Source organism: Mirounga leonina, unplaced genomic scaffold (assembly GCF_011800145.1).
Source record: "Mirounga leonina isolate KUSES-001 unplaced genomic scaffold, KU_Mleo_1.0 Mir_376, whole genome shotgun sequence".
Classification (NCBI taxonomy): domain Eukaryota; kingdom Metazoa; phylum Chordata; class Mammalia; order Carnivora; family Phocidae; genus Mirounga; species Mirounga leonina.
The window spans coordinates 5760488-5780050 of record NW_023270718.1 but is presented as its reverse complement, the minus strand read 5'-3'; the positions used below and the strand labels follow the sequence as shown (position 1 = coordinate 5780050).

The 19563-nt window shown below is 56.5% G+C and overlaps 3 protein-coding genes across 5 annotated transcripts in view; 1 reads left to right on the top strand and 2 right to left on the bottom strand.

Moving 5' to 3' along the window:
* Positions 1 to 1987: 1987 nt before the first annotated feature.
* Positions 1988 to 8517, bottom strand: EMC10 (ER membrane protein complex subunit 10). 2 transcript variants are annotated; one of them, XM_034987110.1, is made up of 7 exons: positions 8274 to 8517; positions 7235 to 7307; positions 6200 to 6309; positions 5231 to 5335; positions 4711 to 4892; positions 4446 to 4539; positions 1988 to 3181 (listed from the first exon to the last, which is right to left on the bottom strand). In XM_034987110.1, the coding sequence occupies exons 1-7, from the start codon at positions 8385 to 8387 to the stop codon at positions 3071 to 3073; spliced, it is 789 nt and encodes a 262-aa protein (XP_034843001.1). In that variant the 5' UTR covers positions 8388 to 8517; the 3' UTR covers positions 1988 to 3070. The 2 variants fall into 2 exon arrangements, with proteins under 2 accessions (XP_034843001.1, XP_034843002.1); XM_034987111.1 differs by lacking the exon at positions 1988 to 3181 and adding an exon at positions 3390 to 3491.
* A 47-nt stretch (positions 8518 to 8564) lies between these two features.
* On the top strand, positions 8565 to 13392 carry FAM71E1 (family with sequence similarity 71 member E1). Its single transcript, XM_034987127.1, has 5 exons — positions 8565 to 8738; positions 8941 to 9059; positions 9407 to 9537; positions 11942 to 12206; positions 12849 to 13392. The coding sequence occupies exons 1-5, from the start codon at positions 8678 to 8680 to the stop codon at positions 12903 to 12905; spliced, it is 633 nt and encodes a 210-aa protein (XP_034843018.1). The 5' UTR covers positions 8565 to 8677; the 3' UTR covers positions 12906 to 13392.
* A 102-nt stretch (positions 13393 to 13494) lies between these two features.
* MYBPC2 (myosin binding protein C2) overlaps positions 13495 to 19563 on the bottom strand; it is a 23710-nt gene continuing 17641 nt past the window's right edge. The window contains exons 21-28 of one of the 2 annotated variants that reach the window (XM_034986975.1): positions 18575 to 18742; positions 18312 to 18400; positions 18025 to 18220; positions 17659 to 17798; positions 16736 to 16895; positions 16430 to 16566; positions 14897 to 15083; positions 13495 to 13616 (exon numbers count right to left, since the gene is read on the bottom strand). In XM_034986975.1, the coding sequence (XP_034842866.1) occupies positions 13606 to 13616; positions 14897 to 15083; positions 16430 to 16566; positions 16736 to 16895; positions 17659 to 17798; positions 18025 to 18220; positions 18312 to 18400; positions 18575 to 18742 (1088 nt within the window). In that variant the 3' untranslated portion in view covers positions 13495 to 13605. The remainder of the gene's footprint in view (positions 13617 to 14896; positions 15084 to 16429; positions 16567 to 16735; positions 16896 to 17658; positions 17799 to 18024; positions 18221 to 18311; positions 18401 to 18574; positions 18743 to 19563) is intronic. The other variant, XR_004675957.1, reaches the window with a different exon arrangement.

Genomic DNA, 19563 nt, shown 5'->3' with positions numbered 1-19563 from the left:
GTGTGGATGGGAGGTGGCTGAGGCTGCCCCCAGCAAGTCCCCCTCTGGCAGTGTGTCCTGCAGACCCATGTGCATGTATGCAAACTGATGCGGGCGCATGGGGATTCCTGCAGCACTGCTTGCAACAACCTGCAGGTCCCTCCACGGGGACCAAGGAAGTCAACTCCGAGCCAGCTACATCACAGAATGAGGATGCACTTTATATCCCAGATGGAAACCTCTCCAACTTAGGGAGAAAAAAACTAGAGCTCCAGAGTGCCTGGGTGGCTCAGTTAAGCGTCTGCCTTCAGCGCAGGTCACAATCCCGGGGTCCTGGGATCGAGCCCCGCATCGGGCTCCCTGTTCAGCAGGGAGTCTGCTTCTCCCTCTCCCTCTCCCCGTCCCTCTCCCCATACTTGTGCTCTCTCTCTCAAATAAATAAAATCTTAAAAAAAAAAAACTAGAGCTACACATTTTTGTAAAACTATTTACACAGATGTTTGCTTGTTTATGTAGAGAGTATCTCCAGAGCAACAAGCAGGAGACTGGAAACTCAGGCTGCCCCCGGTGAGGGGAACAGGTGCCAGGCTGGGGTGAGCGGAAGGCTCTTTGCTTTGGATCCTATGGTATCTTTTGAGTTCCTTGCTATATCCCTGGATACCTTGGTCAATAATATGAAATAGTAAGTGGGCTCTCCAGGGAGAGGCAAGAATTAGAAAATTTTAATGAGGACAGAGCCCCAAGGAGCCCAAAGTAGCTCAGACAGTGACTGGAATATACCGCAGATTAACCCTGCTGGCTCCAGAGTGATTCAGAGAGTCTTAGAGGAAAAGAAGGTAATCAGGTAAAGAGCTCAATCTCAATCCATTAAAAAATTACAAAATGGTCCGACAAATGACTGGGGCAGGAATGCACCTGCCAGTGAGACGAAGGGTTAGGAACTCCGAGTCTGAACCTTGTCCAAGAAAGCACGAGGAAACACCATGGGGGCAATTCCCGTGGAGCACAGACAGGAAAGCACCCCTGGAACACTGTTTTATGTATTAAAGCCACAAAGAAACGGGTCGAACGACAACCCCCAATGTTGTGTGTAACACAACAACACAGTCGAAGAAAATACCGCGGAACTGCAAATCGGTGGGACTGTCTGGGACTCTCAGGCCACTTGCTGCAGTACAGCGGGGAGTGGCTGGCCCCTGGGAGCGAGGTCTGAGGGAAGAGAAGGGCCAAAGGAAGGGCCACAGCAGGACAGGAATCCAGAGGGACCAGAAAACAGACAGGGTGGCTTGAGGAGTCAGACAAATCACAAGAGGAATTCAAAATCGTTAAGTGCTGCCCTTGAGCAAAGGACAAGAATGGTTCCCAGAAAATCCCAATTGGTGCTACCGGGCTCCACTTCCCTCTTGAGAGAGATGCAGAGCCTCACAACACGGAGAGGTTTGAGCCATCTGCTGGCGACGTCGTGGGGGAAAGGGGACTGGCGTTTGCTCCATGGAGAGCAACTTAGCAACATGGGTCACGTTTACAAACGCCACCTTCCTTTGGCCGCCGCTGGGGTTTCATCTTGGTTACAGCTGCATCTGTGAAAAGGGGTGACATCCGTAGGTGGAGGCCAGGTTGAATGAGCTCCGGGCGCATGTCTCTGGTGGGGCACAAAAGACGAGGCCAGTCCCCCACGAGGAGAAGTCTCCAGAATATACGGGGCAGGAGCAAAGAAGCAAGGGCAAGGCTGTGTAGGGGATTCGCTACTTGTGCGTTACAAAAAGGAGGACAGCGTGTGTCCCTACCTGCCCGCGCTGGTACAGACACGAGGAGGGAAATGAAGCACATGAGAGCAAGCGGGGGAAACAACTGTCCACCACACACCTCTTACGCTGTTTTGACAGCAGAGCCACACGAATGCACCACTTTTTCAGAAAAGTGCTTCCAATCTGCCATCGTAATTCCACTTTTGGTCATGCATCCCCAGGAAATAATTCAAACTCACCAAAGAGAGACTGGAGAGCGCTCGCTGTTGTGCTATTTATAACCACATCCAGCAGGAAGCTAAACGTTGAACATTTGGGGAACGGTTTAATAAACTGCCATACAACACTGCGGAGCGTTACACGGCATTTCAGGGACCGTGCCGGCCATTTCTGTGTGCTTCTGAATAATACACAGAGCGGAGCGGCGGAACTCAATCAAGCCTGTACACCAGGACTTCCCTGGAACCAAATCAACGGGTGCCTTTGGTTGCTGGAAGTCGCACCTTTTCAAAACCCTGATGTATCTCAATATATCGTCGATATTTTTAAATAGACAAAGGGGAGGTGGTGATAAATAAGAAAGGCCAGCAGTCCTCTCCTGGTGGCCTGTCCCAGGGAAGACATTCCAGGCAGGGGAAGGGATTCTATTTACATCATCCGGCCCTCAACTCTACTAAATATTAGTTTGTTTTGTCTTTACTTTAAAAATCATTTCTTCATGCCCCAAAGCCTATGGGAGGCCTGGCATCCTGATGGGGCAGGACACCTAAACTCCTGCTCAGAGCCATGGGCAGATAAAGGCCGGAGAGGTGTCCCAAGGCAGCGCTGCTGGGAGGAATGGGGCCCAGGGGGCGCCCATGGCCAGTCCACACCTGCTCTGTGCCAGGCCCCTCAAGGGCAGACAGGTGGGAAGTGCGTGGCCCAATCCAGTGTCAGACAAGGTAGAGGGACCCTCTAGCCTAGCCAGGGACAGGCAGGGCAAGAAGACCACGAACAAAGGCACAGAGGCTGGAGAGAACTCGGCATGTTCCCAGACTACGAGGCTCAGGGGAAAGGGGGACAAACACAAGGTCAGAGCTGGACCAGGAGCTCGAGCTCCATGCTGTGGGCAAGAGGAAGTCTTTGGGGCCACGGAGGGACCACAGGGGAAGGCAGGGTGCACCAGAATCTGGCCACCCGTCCGCCCAGAGGGAAAGGACTCCTGGGGAGGAGTCCTTCTACCCTCATGGGATGGAGCTGGGAGGAGCTAGCAAATCCTTCTTGGGATGATCAAGGACAGGAGCATTCTGGCAGGAAGGGAGTTGCCTGGATGAAAGAGGACCAGGCACCGATGCCCTGGCCCCTCAGCGGCCACTGCCCCCACCACCACCCCCGCCGCCACCCCCTCCCTGGCCCCCGGCGTCTGGAGCTCCTGACATCATGAGGAACAGGACGACAGGAATGATGTACATCCACTGTGGGCCAGGTGGGAGGATGGGACGATGGACAAACAAAGAGAGAGACAGAAAGAAGAGAAGTGAGTATGAGCCACATTCCCCCAGGGCAGGAAGGTAGGGGAGCCGGCGTGAGGGGAGGCCACGTGAGGGAAGGGGGCCCAGGTCCCCTACATCACTACAGGTTGGGGAAGGGCTGGTGGGGTGCAGGGAAGGTGGAGGCGGGAGGGGGCTCAGTCCTCACTCAGGCCTCCTGCGGCGGCGGCGTGGGCCCCGGGGTGGCAGGACGCAGGGCTGTGAGCAACACAGCCCCCCCGAGGATGAGGTGCCACTGAGGAGGGAGGGGGCACAGGTCAGGGCCAGGGGTGGCCGTGGGGTCCTGTGGCCATTGGGGAGGGCAGATCTGGGGCAGTGGGTTCTTGGCCTCTCTGGACCTCCGTTTCCCCACAGTGCAGCTGTCAGGAGCTACTGGCAAACCAACGGAGGCCCCACAGGCACCACACTCAGGGCAGTAGGGCTTGGCATCCTCCCACCCACAGCGGCCTCCGCTGTCTCCTTCCCTTGCCTTGGGTGGACCAGCCTTCTGCCCCAGTGCCCCCAGCAACCCCCCACCAGCCCCAGCCCAGCAGCACAGGCCCGCCCCTTTCCAGCTCCAGCCAGCCTCCCGAGCACCAGCCCTACCTCCCCTAACCGCCCCTTCTCAAAGCCACCAGCATCCCAGGCCCGGCTGGAGGACCCCACCCAGCCTCTCCTTTCCAAAGCTCCCCGTTCCATTTAAATCTCTGTCTCCTTCCCTTCTTCAGCCTCACAGTACTGGCCCAGCTCAGGCCTCGTCCCAGCCCCCCCCAGTACTGCCCATCCCTCCCCTGACCACCGCCCTCCTCACTGCCCTTCCTCCAGACAGGCCTCTGTTCAAGACCAACACTGCCTGTACTGCACCTGCCCCCAGCCTGAGGCAGGCCTGGGCTGCCACCGGGCCCAGGGGACCCTTCCCCGTCTCACCCCGCCACCTGGCTCTGGGCCGGCCGTTTGCTGAGCCTGGATGCCGTGCGACCCCTGCCATGAACAGACCCAGGCGGAGGCATGCGCATGGCCCATAGTCCTCACCCACTCCGCCCAGGCCTTGGGCTCAACCCAGGTGCCAGGGGATGGGCCCGGAGGCGACAAGCAAGCCCCACGCACAGGAGGCCTGGAGGATGAGGAACAGGCCGAGGGCCACAGGGGAGAGAAGGGCAGAGGGCGACTCAGGAGGGAAGGGAGCAGGGGCAGGCAGAGCTCCACTCACATATTTGGCGAAAAAGGACTTCTGTTCCTGGGGGTTCTTGGCCTTCTGGGCCTGCTCCATCTCCAGGCGCTCAATGAAGGCTGCGGTCTCAGGACTAGGGGTGGGCGGAGAAGGAGAGAGGGTAAGGGGCTGGGGCAGCCAACGAGGACACGGCAAAGCCAGCAGAAGGACGGCTGAGACAGAGACCGGACTGCCCACGCCCCTGCCCTGTACCCGCACCCCGCGCGCCCTCACCCCAGAGCGCCCGCACCCTGCCCACCCTCACCCCGGGGCAGTGGCCGGCGGCTGCAGCTGCACAGAGGTGTTGAACAGTTCCAGGTCCACGTCTTCCACTTCGTGTCCCCTGCAGCCCCCAGGATGCGTCACCACTGACACGCCCACCACGTTGCCAGCCACGTCCACGTGCAGAGTCAGCTGGTCCGAGAGGTGCGACTCCACCAGGGAGCACTGGGGAGGGCAGGGGGATCAGGGCTGCCACCCAGACCTCGCCCACGTCAAGACCCCAAAGTCTCCAACCCCTCTCACAGGGCCCAGAAGGATCTTTCAAAGCCCTTCATGGGTTCCCCCTCCTTCGGGCACAAGTCCAAGTGCAAAAGCCTCCCCATGAGGTCCTGTGATGTCCCATCGAAGGGCCCACCACGTGGACTGTCCCCCTCCAGCCCAGGGGACCCTTGCGGGCAAGGCCAGGTCTGAGTCCTCCCTGTCCATAAATGTTGGGGCACAAATGGTGGAAGCCAGGCTGGGGCAGGTGGGAGGCACAAGGAAGGTCCCCGTCACTGACTCACCGCAGGGACAAAAGAGGAGACATAACCGCCAGCTTCTGGGCCATCAGGGGCCCCAGGGCGCTGAGGGACCCGGACACGGTACAAGCCGTTCAGGGCTGCCACATCCTGCAGGGCAGAGGAGGGTGGCAGTGAGAAGGACAATGAGTGGCCCCCGCCAGCCAGGCCTGGACTGCCACCGGGCCCAGGGGACCCTTCCCCCGTCTCACCCCACCACCATCCCCCTAACCCCTAGCCCAGAACTTTTCCCAGTGGGTGGCCCTGCTGGTGAGTGAGGCCAGGAGCCACTGGGTGCTCCACCTGGGGGAGAAGCCACCTTAAGGGCAGTAGAGCCCAGCCCAGGGATGCAGTGAGTCCCAAGGACACTTTCCTCAAACCTGGATCCAGTTGCACCTGGGCCCACCCCATACCTAGACTCCCCAGTCACAGGAGTGACAAATTCTCTTGAGAGGCAGCTGTGACAAAGAACCACATGGGAAGCACACAGCAAGGCTGGCTGGGGTGGACCACCTCCCACAGGGAGGGCGCCCATGGGCACGTGCCTGCCCACGATGAAACCTGCATCCCCAGCCTCCCTGGCAACTACATCTGGCTAAAGGGAGAGAGTGCAAGTAGACTGTAGCAGCTTTGGTGGGCCGTCCCCAAAAGATGGCTTCTCTCTCTGCGCCTCCTTTTTCTCTTCCTCTGGCCTGCTGCATCTCCGTGCACCATCCCTAGGGAGGACCAGGCCAGGCCAGGGAGGAGCCTGGCCTTGAGGAAGCCACGAAGCACACTATGGTAGAAATAACCTTCTTTTGTTTAACTGTGGCCTTTACGGGGATCTCTTTCTCCTCCCCAGCAAATCTCCTCCTAACTGACTGTAAAGCATCTTGGCTGAACCTGGAAGGGTGAGACGAGCTAACGATATGGCATGGCATGCTCCAAGACACAGGTCCCCCCACACCCCAGCCAAGCCCCGGGTCCCCTCCTCACCCGGAGCCGGCCCCGCTCCTCCTCATTGAGCTGTCGCTGCGACAGGGACAAACTGCCGTCCTGCTGGTTCCAGAGCAATGAGCCCCGCTTCCGAAAGTAGGCACTGTCATCTGTGGGGAATCAGGGCTCAGCAGCCACCCCATCACTGAACCCCTTGCAATGACCAGGTTGCTTCCCCCTCCCGAGCCCCCATTTTCCCACTTGCAAAGTGGGGACACCCACCCCCCACCATGTCCTGCCCTCCTATCTCACAGGGCAGCCCACAGCAGATGTCTAGACACCACAGCTCCTAAGCCCTGCCTCTGCCTTGCCAGGTGACCCAGGGACAGTCACCTAATCTCTCTAAGCCTCAGTTCTCCCAACTGCAAAATAGAGGGGCTTCCAACCACTGGGCCATGTCAGAACCAGTGGGGCTTTCCTGGCAGAGGCCAGGGTCTGAGTCAGGAGGTCTGTGGAGGGTCCCAGCTTCAGCGTTTCTAAGAAGTGCCCCAGAGTTTGGGGGCTTGGACCTCTGGGCCATACTGACCTCTGTGCTCTAGAAATCTGAACACCTGAATCGTAGTTATTTAAGCTGGGCTGTACAGCAGATCCGGGCTCTACCATTCACTGACAGAAGGACCTTGTGTGGTGCCCCTCTGAGCCTCAGTTTCCCCTTCTGGAAAATGGGGCTATCTCTAATACCTACTAAGTTGCATGACTGCAGCAAGGGCAAATGAGTGAATACACGCAGAGCGTCTAGCCCCTAGTGCAGGGCACAGGGTGACTAGTCTAAGAAGTCTGCTCTGAGTTTATTACTGCTGCACTGCCTTTCTGAAACTAGGATTTGTCTTACAGATAAAGGGAGTATTCAAAGGTAGGGTTCCTTCTCTCTCATGTCCTCCCTGCCCCAACCTCCCCAGAATAATGCAAACACACTGAGGGGCAAAACTTTTAGTAAATGGATGGCATGTCTCACACTGGGTAGCACCCAGACCCAAGTTCTTGACTTCACGGGGCACCAGGAAAGTGCCCAGACAAGGACGTTGCTGGACTCACCGATCTCGAATGAGTGCTCCAGCAGCAGCCCCACGGTGCCACAGCCCTCACCCTCTCGACCTTCTGCTCCCGCCTGCAGGTGAGAGAGAGGTCCCCAGGTGAGGACCATCAGAGCCCTCAGCAGGGCAGGACCCACGGACCCCAGGGCAGACGCAGGCCGAAGGAGGAACCTTACTTTCACATTCATATCCAAACACTGACACTTGTCCACCATGATTCCACCAGGAACCGGCCATTTCATGAAAATTCATGATCTGGACGGTCCCCAGAAAACCAAAGCCTGCAAAGAAGCGTAACTTTGTTTCCAAGGCAACCATCTCCAGTTCCAAGGCAACTGTCTTCACGGCTGGCATCGTAAACATTCGTGGGTTAAAGGATACCTGAGCTTCCTTCCCAACCTAATATACAAGTGGCCTCGTTTTCACCTTAACAGCCACAATAGCGACGCTGCCGCCCGAGTTCCGCCCCTTATCAAGTACATACAAGGCTCCACGCCGTCCATTTCTCCAAATTCAAATTTCTCCTACCTCTGCGTCCTCCAACCACGCCCTGGCACCTACGCAACCCTCACACCTGCGCAACCCGGTGCCCAGATTTTAATCCTCCAACTCAAGATCCCGCCCTCCTTATGCATATTCAGGAGGCAGGACTTTATCCAATAACTCGAGAGCCTCTCTGCCCTTTTCGTTTTAGCCGCCCCTACGTCTGATTCGCCAAGGTTCCACCCGGGCCACACCTCCTCATGCATATTTAACGACTGCGGATCCCTAGCGTTTCAACGTTAACACGATGTTCTTGCCCCAACCTCCTTCGGCGCATCCTCGTTCTTACAGCACCGAAAGCCCAGGGACCAATATCCGATCCAAGCCCCGCCCCCTCATGCATATTCACGCGCTAAAGCCTTCCTAACTATACTCACTTTCACCTCTTCTTCCCTCTTGGCCCTGCAATGCCTCATTCCCACCTTACCCAACCTAAACACCCGAGACCCAGGATTTCCGTCAGCCCCACCCCCCGTGCAGAGCCAATGAGTACTCACCCCCCGCAGAGCGGCCCCGGACCGGCAGCCACTGCCCCGGGCCCGGCTGGGAGCTGCTGCCGCCATGAGCAAGAGCAGGAGCAGCCGAGTAGCTACAGCGCCGGCGGCCGCCATTTTAACCCCTTCCCATCAGGCCAGGGGAGGGAGTGAGCCGGGCGCTATGTAGCGGCACGCCCATGCGCCTGCGCCAGTTCTTTGCGCATGCGCACTAGCGCCCCCAGGGGTATGACGTCAGCCGGGTGGCTACAGTTTCATCGAGGTCTCTGGGCGCCGCCCCTATGATGACGTCACAACAACGGGCGTCTCTTCGGTGACGTTAAAGCGGGTCTGCCGAGTTGTGACGTGATAGAGCCCGCGGCCCCACCCACCGGTTTTCTCCGCCGGCACCTCCCTCTGCTCTCCCCATGGGGCGGGGCGTTGCGATGATGCGGGGGCACGAGGCTAAGCTGGCCCCCAGTGGAACAGGTGAGGAGGGACCGGGTGGGACGGCAGGCGAGAGGCGGAGCCGGGCCTGGTGGCGCTGCACCAGGTGAGGGATGGGGCCGACGATACGAAGACTGATAGCCCAGATTCCCCTACCCTCAGAGTGGGACTTCCCTGGGCCCTACCAGCTGGGGGCCCCCGGCCCAGTCTCCTGGACTAGACCCCTCGAACTTCGCCTCTCTAGAATGCCCCCTGGTTCCAGCCTATCCCACGGGCCGGCCCGGACGGCTCCAACGCCACCTCCTGAGCGGCGAGTTCGACCAGCTGCGAGACTTCCCCATCTTTGAGAGCAATTTTGTGCAGGTGTGGAGCCCCAGAACCCCCTGATACGGAGCCTGGGCTTGAGCCCTGTCCTGACTTGGGGAACCCCTGCTCTGCCGACTTCTGACCATTCTCCTCTAAAGTTCATCTCCTGGGATTCTGGGTCAACACCCACCCCCATGCTTCTAGACCTTTAGCTTCTCTGTGAACCCTCGCCTCTGATTTCCTTGGTTCATTTTCCCTGACTTCACACCCGGATAACTCTTGACCTCTGACCCCAGGATATCTGACCCCGGACTTGGTGTTTAATACACTTGGCTCATGACCCTTAATCCCACCAATCCTGCCTTCCATCTGTCTGCCTTCTAACCTCTCACCCCTGGCCCCAGGTGACCCGGTTAGGAGAAGTCGCCAACAAGGTCACCATGGGGGTGGCAGCCTCCAGCCCAGCCCTGGAACTCCCCGACCTGTTGCTGCTGGCCGGCCCTGCCAAGGATAACGGACACCTGCAGCTCTTTGGGTGACTGCCCCCATCCCAGCCTAGACCTCCTCCATCCCCAGCTCTGGGCATCCTGGGCCCCCTCCCTGCAGCACCTCCTCTCACACAGATGACTCCCAGGGCCAGGAGTCTTGGATGGCGGCCAGCCCACTGGGCTGCTGTACACCCAGGGGAACAAGGGGAGGGCAATCCATGGGGGCTAGAAATCAGAGATAGATGGACATGAGAGGGACAGTCCTCAGCCTCGCCCTGGCAAGGATCAGAAGAATAAGCATGTATGCAGTACCTGCCACATACCCGGCACCCTGTAGGCCATGCAGGTAACCTCATCTCCGACATACTCACATGTTGGGGCCCCTTAGCCCCATCCTTTGAAGAGATAAACCGAGGCTCAGAGAGGGGAGCCAATTACCCAGAGACCCACAGTGGTTCAGGGGTTGGGTTGGGATTGGAATCTCAGGTACCTCATCCTTACTGATCTCATGATTCTTTTTTTTTTTTTAAGATTTTATTTATTATTTGACAGAAAGATAGAGCCAGAGAGCATAAGCAGGGGGAATGGCAGAGGGAGAGGGAGAGGGAGAAGCAGGCTCCCCACTGAGCAAGACTCACATCTCACACACACACACACACACACTCAAAGGGGCCCACAGTTCTTTGTCTGCAGTTCTGAAATCTAAAAAGTTCTTTTGCAACCCACTTGATGGCAGAATCTGATTCTGACCTAACTAAATGAAGGCTACTTACAGCCTTTATGTATTGCCCCTGTAGAAGTTTAGAACATTCCACAAAGCAGTATGCTGACGCCTTACGGTGCACCGGGGCATTTTCTCTTCTACACTGCTCCTTTTCCTTTCAGTGCTAATCTATCCCACCAATTGACCTCACTGCTCACTGAGTCATGACCTTCAGTGGGAGGGAGACTAAGGACAGTGCCAAGGGGTGCTTGGAACCCCCATAATCTCCTTCAACACTGTCCCCCAAATAAACATACCGTCAAGGTAAAAACACTGAGCTTGCTCTGCAAATAAAGCATCAAGACTCACTCAGCCCCTAGTTCCTCACTTCTAACCTGCTTTGCAGCTTGGAGCTAGCCTGGGCCAGTTGGGATAAGCATATTGTGGGTGTTTGCCCTTCCTTTAAAACCAGCTGCAGGTGCATGCTACTTTTCCACTCTGCTTATTCCCTCCTCAGCACTATATCAACATTCACTTCATATCAACATAAGTACAACCACCACATCCTTTTTTGGACATGCACAAGCTTGGACCCCAAGCTTGCATCTGGTGCTGTTACCATCCTGCCTGGGTTCAAATCCTGGCTTCACCTCTTCTTCACTGGCTTTAGCCAAGTTCCCTACCTATCTGTGCCTCGGTTTCCCCATCTGGAACATGGGGATAAGAGGAGAGCCCACCTTCTAGGGCTGTCAGGGGCTAAACTGAGTAAATGTTTGTGAAGTGCTTAGAACAGCCCCTGGCACGGGGTCAGCGCTTTGTAAACATCAACTGTTATTCTGCCATTTGGGGAATGTCATAACAGATGGAGCCACCTATCTAACTGACAATAGTGTTGTGCCTGGTGTCTTGAGATTATAGCCAGTGTGGTAGGCAGAGGGCATCCATGGGTACAGGCGTGAGAGTGTCTGTAAGATCAATTCCTAGAGGTAGTATTGCTGGGCCAGAGGGTGGTATATGGCTGTCCCGTGTTGTGGGTAAGAACGTGGATAAGACTTGGGTTCAAATCCCTGTTGTGTGACATGGGCCAAATTATCCACCCTCTCAACAAGCATCCATTGAGCACCTGCCATGTGTGAGCTCTGGGTACTCGGGGAACAGCGGCGAACAAAATGGGACCAAAATCTCTGTCTTCAAACAACCCCTCTGGGAAGGCAGACAGAATAAATGACAATTTGTCCAATGGGGTAAGGTCTGTGGAGACATATCAGATGGGGTAGAGGGAGTGGGGAGGTCTGCAAGGGTGGACATGGTTGCAAGTAAGCCACGGGTTGTAAACAGACCTTCTCCCAGAGAAGGCGCTTCTTGAGAAAGACACAAGATGAAGGGGCCAAGCCACGGGGCTGGCTGGACGAAGATTTCCCAGCCTGTGCAGTGGTCCTGAGGTTGGAGCTCGCCTGGTAGGTTTATGGAACAGCAACGAGGCCGGTGTTGCCGGGGCTGAGTGAGTGAGAGAGTGAGCAGAGAGGTAAACAGAGGAGGCAGATCCTGCAGGGTCTGGTGGTGAAGGTGCTGCGGACTTCGCTTTTACTCGGAGCCGCGGGAGGGACGTGAACTTGGGTGTTGGCCGGCGCCCTCTGGCGGCCGCGTGGGAACAGAGTGGCGAAGGCCGAGGCCGCCGCCTAGGCGGGAAATCACCGTGCCGAGCCAGGGAGCGTCAGAACCTGAGGCTGCCCCTTCCGCCCTCCCAGGCTGTTCCCCTTGCAGTTCGTCCAGCTCTTCGTCCACGACGAAAGCCGCTGGCAACTCAAGGTCAAGTTCCGCACCGGCCGCGCCTTCTACCTGCAGCTGCGGGCCCCGGCCGAGACCCGAGACCGCGAGTTCGGCCAGTGGGTGCGGCTGCTGTACCGCCTGCGCTTCCATTCGGCCGAGGGAGCCGTGCCTTTCACGCAGGAGTACTCGACGGTGGAGGATGGCGAGGACGACGAGGACGAAGATCCGATAGAGCGAGAGGAGGTGGGGGGGGGGCTGCCAAGGAGGAGGTGGGGCGGGGAGGGGGCGGGGCTGGGGCTGGACTCCGGGGTGGGCGGGTGGCGGAGGTGGGGGCGTGGGGGGTTGGGGGGGAAGGAAGCCGCCGGGAATTTGGACTACCCTGAGGTAGGGCTGGGGACCTAGACTCCTGAGTATGAGGGAGGGCTGGGGGCCTGGATTCCTGTGTTCAGAGCGCCCGGCACCTAGGAAGGACCGACTCCTGAGTCCTGAAAGGGTATGAAATCTCTGTGTAGACACAGCAAGATCTCAAGGCAGGGTCTGCAGGGCCTTGGGTACACTAGCCAAGGTGGCTATATAGTTCCCTATTGGGCACCCCTATCCCCCAGCCTCTCTCCCCTTGACCTACTTCGGTGGAATATGGGGAGGGGACACCTGGGCCTTGAAGGGCTAGGGTGGGTCAGACCAGATGACCCATTCCCTAGAAGGCCTTGGGGAGGGGAGGAGCACCAATCTTTGAAGGTGGGGCATTGAAACCTCTTCCTCTGGAGACACCCCACTCTCCCCACCTTCCAGGTAAGTACAAAGTCACCCCACCCACCCTCCCATCCCAAAACTGCCAATACATCTGCAGGTCAAGGCCTCTGAGACACTCTTTCTTATACTCAGCTTCAAGCCATGGAAGCCAGACTTGACCCACAGACCTCTGAACTCTGGGGACTCTGATTCCTCCAATATCCGTAAGGTCACAAAAGGACCAGAGATCAAAGTACCCTACCTCAGGGCCAGAAAGATGAATTATTAAAATTAATAAAGATCGGCCACTTAAGAACTTAAGAACAAGCAGGTCATGAGCACTTTTGTCAACATCACTAATTCAACATTGCCTCAGTATGGTGTTCAGTTCATCGTGTGGGGCTCCCCGGGCCACCATGAGACCTAGTGCCCACCATTCCATCATGGCTACCTCACCAGAGTAGTCTTCCCCATCTGGGCTTTGGTTCCTCTTTAACTCATCGTAGTTGCCACTGAAGCTAGCCTGCCTCCTTCCCACTCATAGCAGCTAGTCCCAGAGGGCTGCCTCCACAAGGTCGTGGTTCACCTGTGACTTGTAATTGCCATGGCAACATGGTAGCGTCCCTAAAGTAGCTATTCCAAGATGGAGGCCTCAACGTGGTCTGTTTCATCAGGGCTGCCTTATCATGGTTGCCATTCCAATTTGCTGTCCCCATCACCCACCCCCAGGTGACTAAGCCCCTGTGGGAAGGAGGAGGCCGAGCTACAAATTCAAGAAGGACAGACAGACACACACAGGTTGTAGACAAGACTATTATCTTCTCAGTAGTAACTCTGGAAAGGGAAACAGTGTTCAGGGAGGTCTAGGTTAGGACCCAGCAGCCAGTATCTTGGCAGGTGGAAGACAGTCTTACTGTAGCACTGGGGGGGGAAATGAGAAAAGAGTGGATGAGGTGGGCTGGGCTTCCCAAGTCTCTGTGCCCCAGCCCCAGACTCCTTTGCCAGCTAGATTCACACGGCTATCAGGGGGAGCACATTGATCCTTCACATCTCCGTGGGGCAGTCAAACCACTGTCATGGAGTCTGTGATTCCTGTAGCTTTGAACCCCAAACTGGGATGTTCTCATCAGGGATTTCTAAGCAGCTGCTGGTGACAGGCTGTCACTGGAATCCCAAAGTAGGGATATTTCTAAGCTGATTCAGTAACTAATAAAGGGGATAGCAAAACATTAGAAATTGAGTCAGCCTGGAAGAGCAGTGTTCAGAATGACAGCCAGTAAGGCTTAGGGGGTGGTCTCGCTTGTTAAGGGTCTACGGCCACTTCTGTCTTCTGGGTGGTCATCAGGGCCAGGGGGAGTCACAACTGGGGAGGGACACTGGAAGCCCATATTAGCATCAGTCACATCTGAGGGAATTGGGTAGCAGCCTCTCCAGTGAGCCTTGACTGGCAGTTTGATGGGCTGCAGCAGAGGAGGTGAGGAAAAGCATTCCAGGTAGAGGGAACAACATGTGCAAAGTCCCAGGGACAAGAGAAAGCACGGCCAGTTTGTCCAACTGCCAACAGCTTGGTGTGGCTGGAACAGTGTTGAGGAAAATGGCCCCCCAGAGCAGGGCATGTGGGAGAAGGTTCAGGACCATGGACACCAGGCAGAGGGGCTCCAGGGCTGCTGGGGAGCCTGGGGAAGGCCACGGGCAAGGGAAGGGCAAGTCAGCGCTGGATAGAGAGCCCCCTAGGGCCCTGTGGGGGGGTGGGATGGAGGGAGACATGGGAGGCAGGGAGGCCAGGGAGGAGGCCAGGCAAGAATTCCAGAGGAAGTGGTGATCAGGGCTGGGGCTGAAGGGTAGAGAGGAGGGACAGAGCTTGGGGAGGAGAGGCATTTTTCTGGGCGCCCGCCCATCTCCCCACATAGGCCAGGCCCACCAGAGCCTTGGTGATCATCTGCTAGCTCTTCTCGATCTCATTCACTTCTTATCTGTCCTTCAACTCCTTTTGGAAAACTTCCTCAGACGACTGCCCCAGCTGGATCAGGTGCTCCCCCAGCCCCACCCCTACAATGCCCTGTGCACATGTCACCCTGCATCGTTCTTGTTGGGGTCTGAATCTGGCTTCCTCATTACACGCCTAGGGGCCCCGGTCTGACTCAGCTTTGCGCTCTGGGTAGCTGTGTGAGAGCAGGAGTGAGGGGCAGCCAGGTGCTCACCTCGGACCTCCAGCTTGCACTCGGCCAGTGCCTCCCCCAGCTCATTGACAGCCCTACAGGAGTAAGTCCCCGCGTCAAAGGGGGATGGGCGGCGGATGTTGAGCGTCAGGACTCCCTGGTAGTTGGTCATCAGGAATCTGGGATCTTCGCGGATTTCCACGTGGTTCTTCATCCAGACCACCTTTGGCTGTTGAGCAGAGTGGGAGAAGAGGCCAGCTTAGGGAAGTTTCCTGGATGATGGCAAAGTGGGCTTTGGAAGGCAGATCTGGATTCAATTCTTGGCTGTGCTCCCCCCTAATTTTGACTGGGTGACCCTGAACTCGTCATTTCTCCTCTCTGACCCTCAGTCTCCTCTTTGTGAGAGGAAGAGCTCACTCTCTTTTTTTGGCCCACAGAACCCTACGTGATTTGGCCCCATTACTCTTCCGCCTTCACCCCATCCTGTTGCTCCCTCCCTCTGCTCCATCCATACGGGCCTCCTCACTCTTCTTCAAACAGACCCGACAGGCTCCCACCTCAGGACCTTGGCTGTTCCCTCTTCCAATACTGCTCTTCCCTCCTCTTTTCCCCTAATCAGCACCGGCTTATCTTTCAGATCTCTGTTCACACGTCATTTCGGGCCGCTAGGCTGCAGCAGGAATGCCCACTGTATGTTCCCAACTACCCTCCGAGCTCTGACCTGCATCCCACCCTTCATGGTTTTATAGTCATTTGCATGACTTCGGATTCACGTTGGTCTCCCCCAACATCCAGGAACTTCCTGTCCAATTCACCAGCACACACAGCCTCTGAAAATGTGTGTTGAAAGAATAAACAGACTGCGAGAGTGAGTGATGTAAATAAGCAAACGGAGTGAATAAATGAGCCGAGTAAATGAATGGATTGGTAGGTGAGTAAATGAGCGGAATGAATAAATGAGTACATTCGTGAATAAAGTGAGTAGATGGAGATGGAGGAGGTGAACTCATGAATCCGCGGTGTGCCTACGGGGGTGAAGCTGAGAACTTGGAGTTAGACCGGAAGTCGGCAAACTTCATCTGTAAAGGGCCAGGTAGTCAGTATTTCAGGCCATGCAGGCTCTGTGGTCTCTGCGGCCTCAGGCAGTACTGAAGCATGCAGAGCCGCGTCCCAATAACGTGCTTATTTAGAGAAACTGGTGGCAAGCAGATTTGGCCCACGAGCCCTCGTTTGCCAGCCCTGGTCCCGGTGAGCCACTGGAGCTCAAGGCTGCAAGTGTCCACATTCCCAACAGCGGTCGGGAAACTGGACGGAGCAGAAGATGCGGGGAGCCCCGGAGGTTCAGACATCCTCCCAACTCCCGCCAAAGTTTTCTGTTTCCGAGGGAAGCCAGAGTGTAATGATCTGAGGCTCGGGCTCTGATCGAAGGGGCGAGAGACAGGAAGTGGGTTAAAAGTGAGTAAATCCCATGAACAGAAGAGAGAGAAGTCAGAGGGGGAAGAGGTGGTGTGGCTGCATCTGGGTGAAGATTTCCCTCTAGGGTCACGTGCACACATGCACGCGCACACACGGCACCTTTGGGTGGCCTCTGACTGCACAGTTGAGAGCTGCAGTGTAACCAGCCACGACCACCCGGTCTGGGAGAGGCGTAAGGAACTTGGGAGGTGTTCGGAAGTCATGCTCCTTGTACTCACGCGGCCTGAAGGTGATACCTGGCGAAAGCAAGATGCACCTGTCAGGTGACCAATCTGGACTGGCCCCTGACTGCCTCTCCTCTGTCACCAGGTGCCATCAGCTTTGAGTCTGGGGGTGGGGGGAGGAGTCAAGGTAGAACCCCAGCAGAGAGAGGAGACCGGACCCCAGGGAGTGGGGTGGCACTACCTGTCTTGAGGATCCGGGCTGTGTTCTTGGAGATGCCAGGTGAGTCACTGAGCCCACAGATGTTCTCGCTGAAAATGCGGAAATAGTATTCGTTGCCCACGATGAGGTCAGGCACGGTACAGGAGGTGTGCCGGCTGTGTTCGTAGACAGTGAACCACTCCTGGGGGGGGGGGGGGGGGAGGCGGGGGGGGGGGGGGGGGGGGGGGAGGCAGGGAGGGGCCGGGAGAGTCGGACACAGGGACACAGACACAAGAAGGACCAGGGCATGAGCAAAGCACACCAAAGTATGAGTCCACTAAGACAACCTGCCGTTCACAGGAGCACTGTTCACAATGGCCCAAAAGGTGGGAACACCCCAAGCAGATCAATGGAGAAGTAAAATGTGGTACATCCAAACCACGGACCATCACTCAGCCACGGAAAGGAATGAGCACTGATCCACACTGCAATGTGGGTGGACCCAGAAAACTTTATGCTGAGTGAAGGAAGCCAGGCACAAGAGGCCACATACTGGATGATCCCATTTATATGAAATGTCCAGAGTAGGTAAATCCGTAAAAAGAGGAAGCAGATTAGTGGTCCTGGGGTTGGGGTGGGGGTGAATGCTTAATGGGTACGAGGTTTCCTTTCGGGGAGATGAAAATGTCTTGGAACTAGATGTGCTGGTGACAAAACAGTGGGAATGGACTAAAAGCTTTAAAAACATTAATGCTTAATTTTATGTGAATTTTACCTTAGTTAAAAAAAAAAAAAAGAAAACGCATCATGCACCGTATTTCAGCCAAAAAGCTTCCCTCCCAGCCCCAGCCCATGCTCCCAATCTCTCCAAGCCTCGGTTTCCCTTTCCCGGCTGTGAGCCGGAAACAATGGCGTCTACTCTGACCATCTGGCCCACCCCACCCCGGGCCTTTCTGGGGTCTCACCATGGTTTTCTTGTCGGCTTTCTGGACAAGATACCCTGTGATCTCACTGTTCCCATTATCTCTGGGAGGCTGCCACTCCACCAGCGCGTTAGTGCCCCACACCTCCTTCACCATCACGTTCTCTGCTGGTCCTGCCTTTTCTGGAATGGGGGCGGGGGTTGTCAGACGTCCGCCCCTCGCCTCCTCTCCCCATCTCTGCCCCCCTCACCTGGCCCCCGGATTCTGATATCGCTTAGGCTTTTCCCCACTCCCACTTCCTTGCCTTTTGGCGCCATCCCCACCTCGCACCCTCTTTTCCATCCCAGTCTCTTCGCTTCCCGGTTCCTGGGCCGCAGTGCCTCCCCCCTGCCCCAGCTGGCCGCGCACCCACGACCCGGATGCGGATGGTGGCAGTGTCCTTCATGTTCTCGATCTGCACGGTCAGCTCGTATTCCCCTGAGTCCGAGCGCGCCGCCTGGCGCACGAAGAACACGGTGTCGAAGTCGCCGGTGCGCAGGTGCACGCGGTTGGGGTCCACCGGCGCCCCGCCCTTCGTCCACACCACCTGGGGCCGGGGCTTTCCCTGGGCGGGGGCGGAGGGAAGAGGAGCAGAGAGGTCAGCCCGGGTCTCGCCCTGGCCCTGACCCTCTGAGCCCGACCCCAGCTCGGCGCACCTGGAAGGGGATGACGAGGTTGAGGTGTTCCCCCACTTTGCGGACGTAAGTCTGGCGGAGGTGACGCGGGAGCCGGATCTTGGGTTGCTCTGAGGGCACAGACATAGGAACCGGGACTCAGTGCTGGGCTGGGGGGCACTCGAGGGAGGGACAGAGAGACAGTGGCAATGACGTTCTCGCAGGTGGGCCTAATGATGGCGTGGCAAGGGCAGACCAGGTGACAGCAACTTGGTCTTTAGGACAGCGGGCTCAGAGTCACTTACGCACGATCTCCCGGATGGTGACCGCCTGGAACAGGGAGACGGGCTTGCTGCGCCCCGCGATGTTGACCGCCACCACCCGAAACAAGATTTTTGCTCCGGTGGGGAGATTCTTGACAGTGAAGCCACAGCGCTCTATGGGCTCCGTGTTAGCAGGGACCCAGTCCTCGGCTACAAAAGAGAAGCAACGCTGGGAACTTTTCTAGGAGCCCCTCAGAGGGTTGTCCCTCCCCGTGCCTTGGGACCACTGCAATGGACAGCAGCAGCTGACATTTATTAAGCACTTATTAGGACCAGGTTGGAAGGGTGGCACACGTGTTAGTTAGTTCATTAATTTCTGCCTCTGTCCTATGTTATCCCCCATTTTAGAGATGGGGAAATCAAGGTTCAGAGGAGTAGGGAATCGGGGGTGGTGGTTAGAGACAGCTTCTGGATTTCCTGCCTCCTTGGTTTCCATCTTGGGTTTATTGCCATAGGTTGGTGAACCAATGTGGGTCAGACCAACAACCACCGGGGTGAACTCTAACAAGAGTGAAATATCACAGTGGCCTGGCACAGACTGGGGAGGGATGGGCAAGGGCAAGGGCAAGAATGGGGTAAAGAGCACTGGAAAGAGAAAGAGGGAAGAAGCTGACGAGAGTCCAACCATCCATCATTTACATGCATTACCAAATGCAGTCATCACTGTACCCTGTCAAGGAGGCAACTGTCTTCGCCCATTTTTAGATGAAGAAACTGTTAGAAAGTGTAGGGGCAGGATGGGAACCCACGTCTGTCTGACTTTAAGGCCTGGGATACAGTGTTGAGATGATCACACCTGTCTTCCCAATGAGATGACCATGTTGCAGGTATCCCCATAGCCATGGCACTGGGTCTGGCATGGAGTCCAGTGCTCAATACATGTTTGTTCGGTGGAGGATAGAGAGTTGGATGTGTGGAAATATGGATGGATGGATGGATGGATGGATGGATGGATGGATGGATGGATGGAT

Coding starts and splice junctions, on each gene's coding strand:
- EMC10 (XM_034987110.1), bottom strand. CDS start 8,387: ATGGCGGCCGCCGGCGCTGTAGCTACTCGGCTGCTCCTGCTCTTGCTC. Junction 7,308..8,273: donor CCGGGGCCGCTCTGCGGGGG/GTGAGTACTCAT, acceptor TCTCACCTGCAG/GCGGGAGCAGAAGGTCGAGA. Junction 5,336..6,199: donor AGGAGCGGGGCCGGCTCCGG/GTGAGGAGGGGA, acceptor TCTGCCCTGCAG/GATGTGGCAGCCCTGAACGG.
- FAM71E1 (XM_034987127.1), top strand. CDS start 8,678: ATGGGGCGGGGCGTTGCGATGATGCGGGGGCACGAGGCTAAGCTGGCC. Junction 9,060..9,406: donor TTGAGAGCAATTTTGTGCAG/GTGTGGAGCCCC, acceptor CCCTGGCCCCAG/GTGACCCGGTTAGGAGAAGT. Junction 9,538..11,941: donor GGACACCTGCAGCTCTTTGG/GTGACTGCCCCC, acceptor CCGCCCTCCCAG/GCTGTTCCCCTTGCAGTTCG.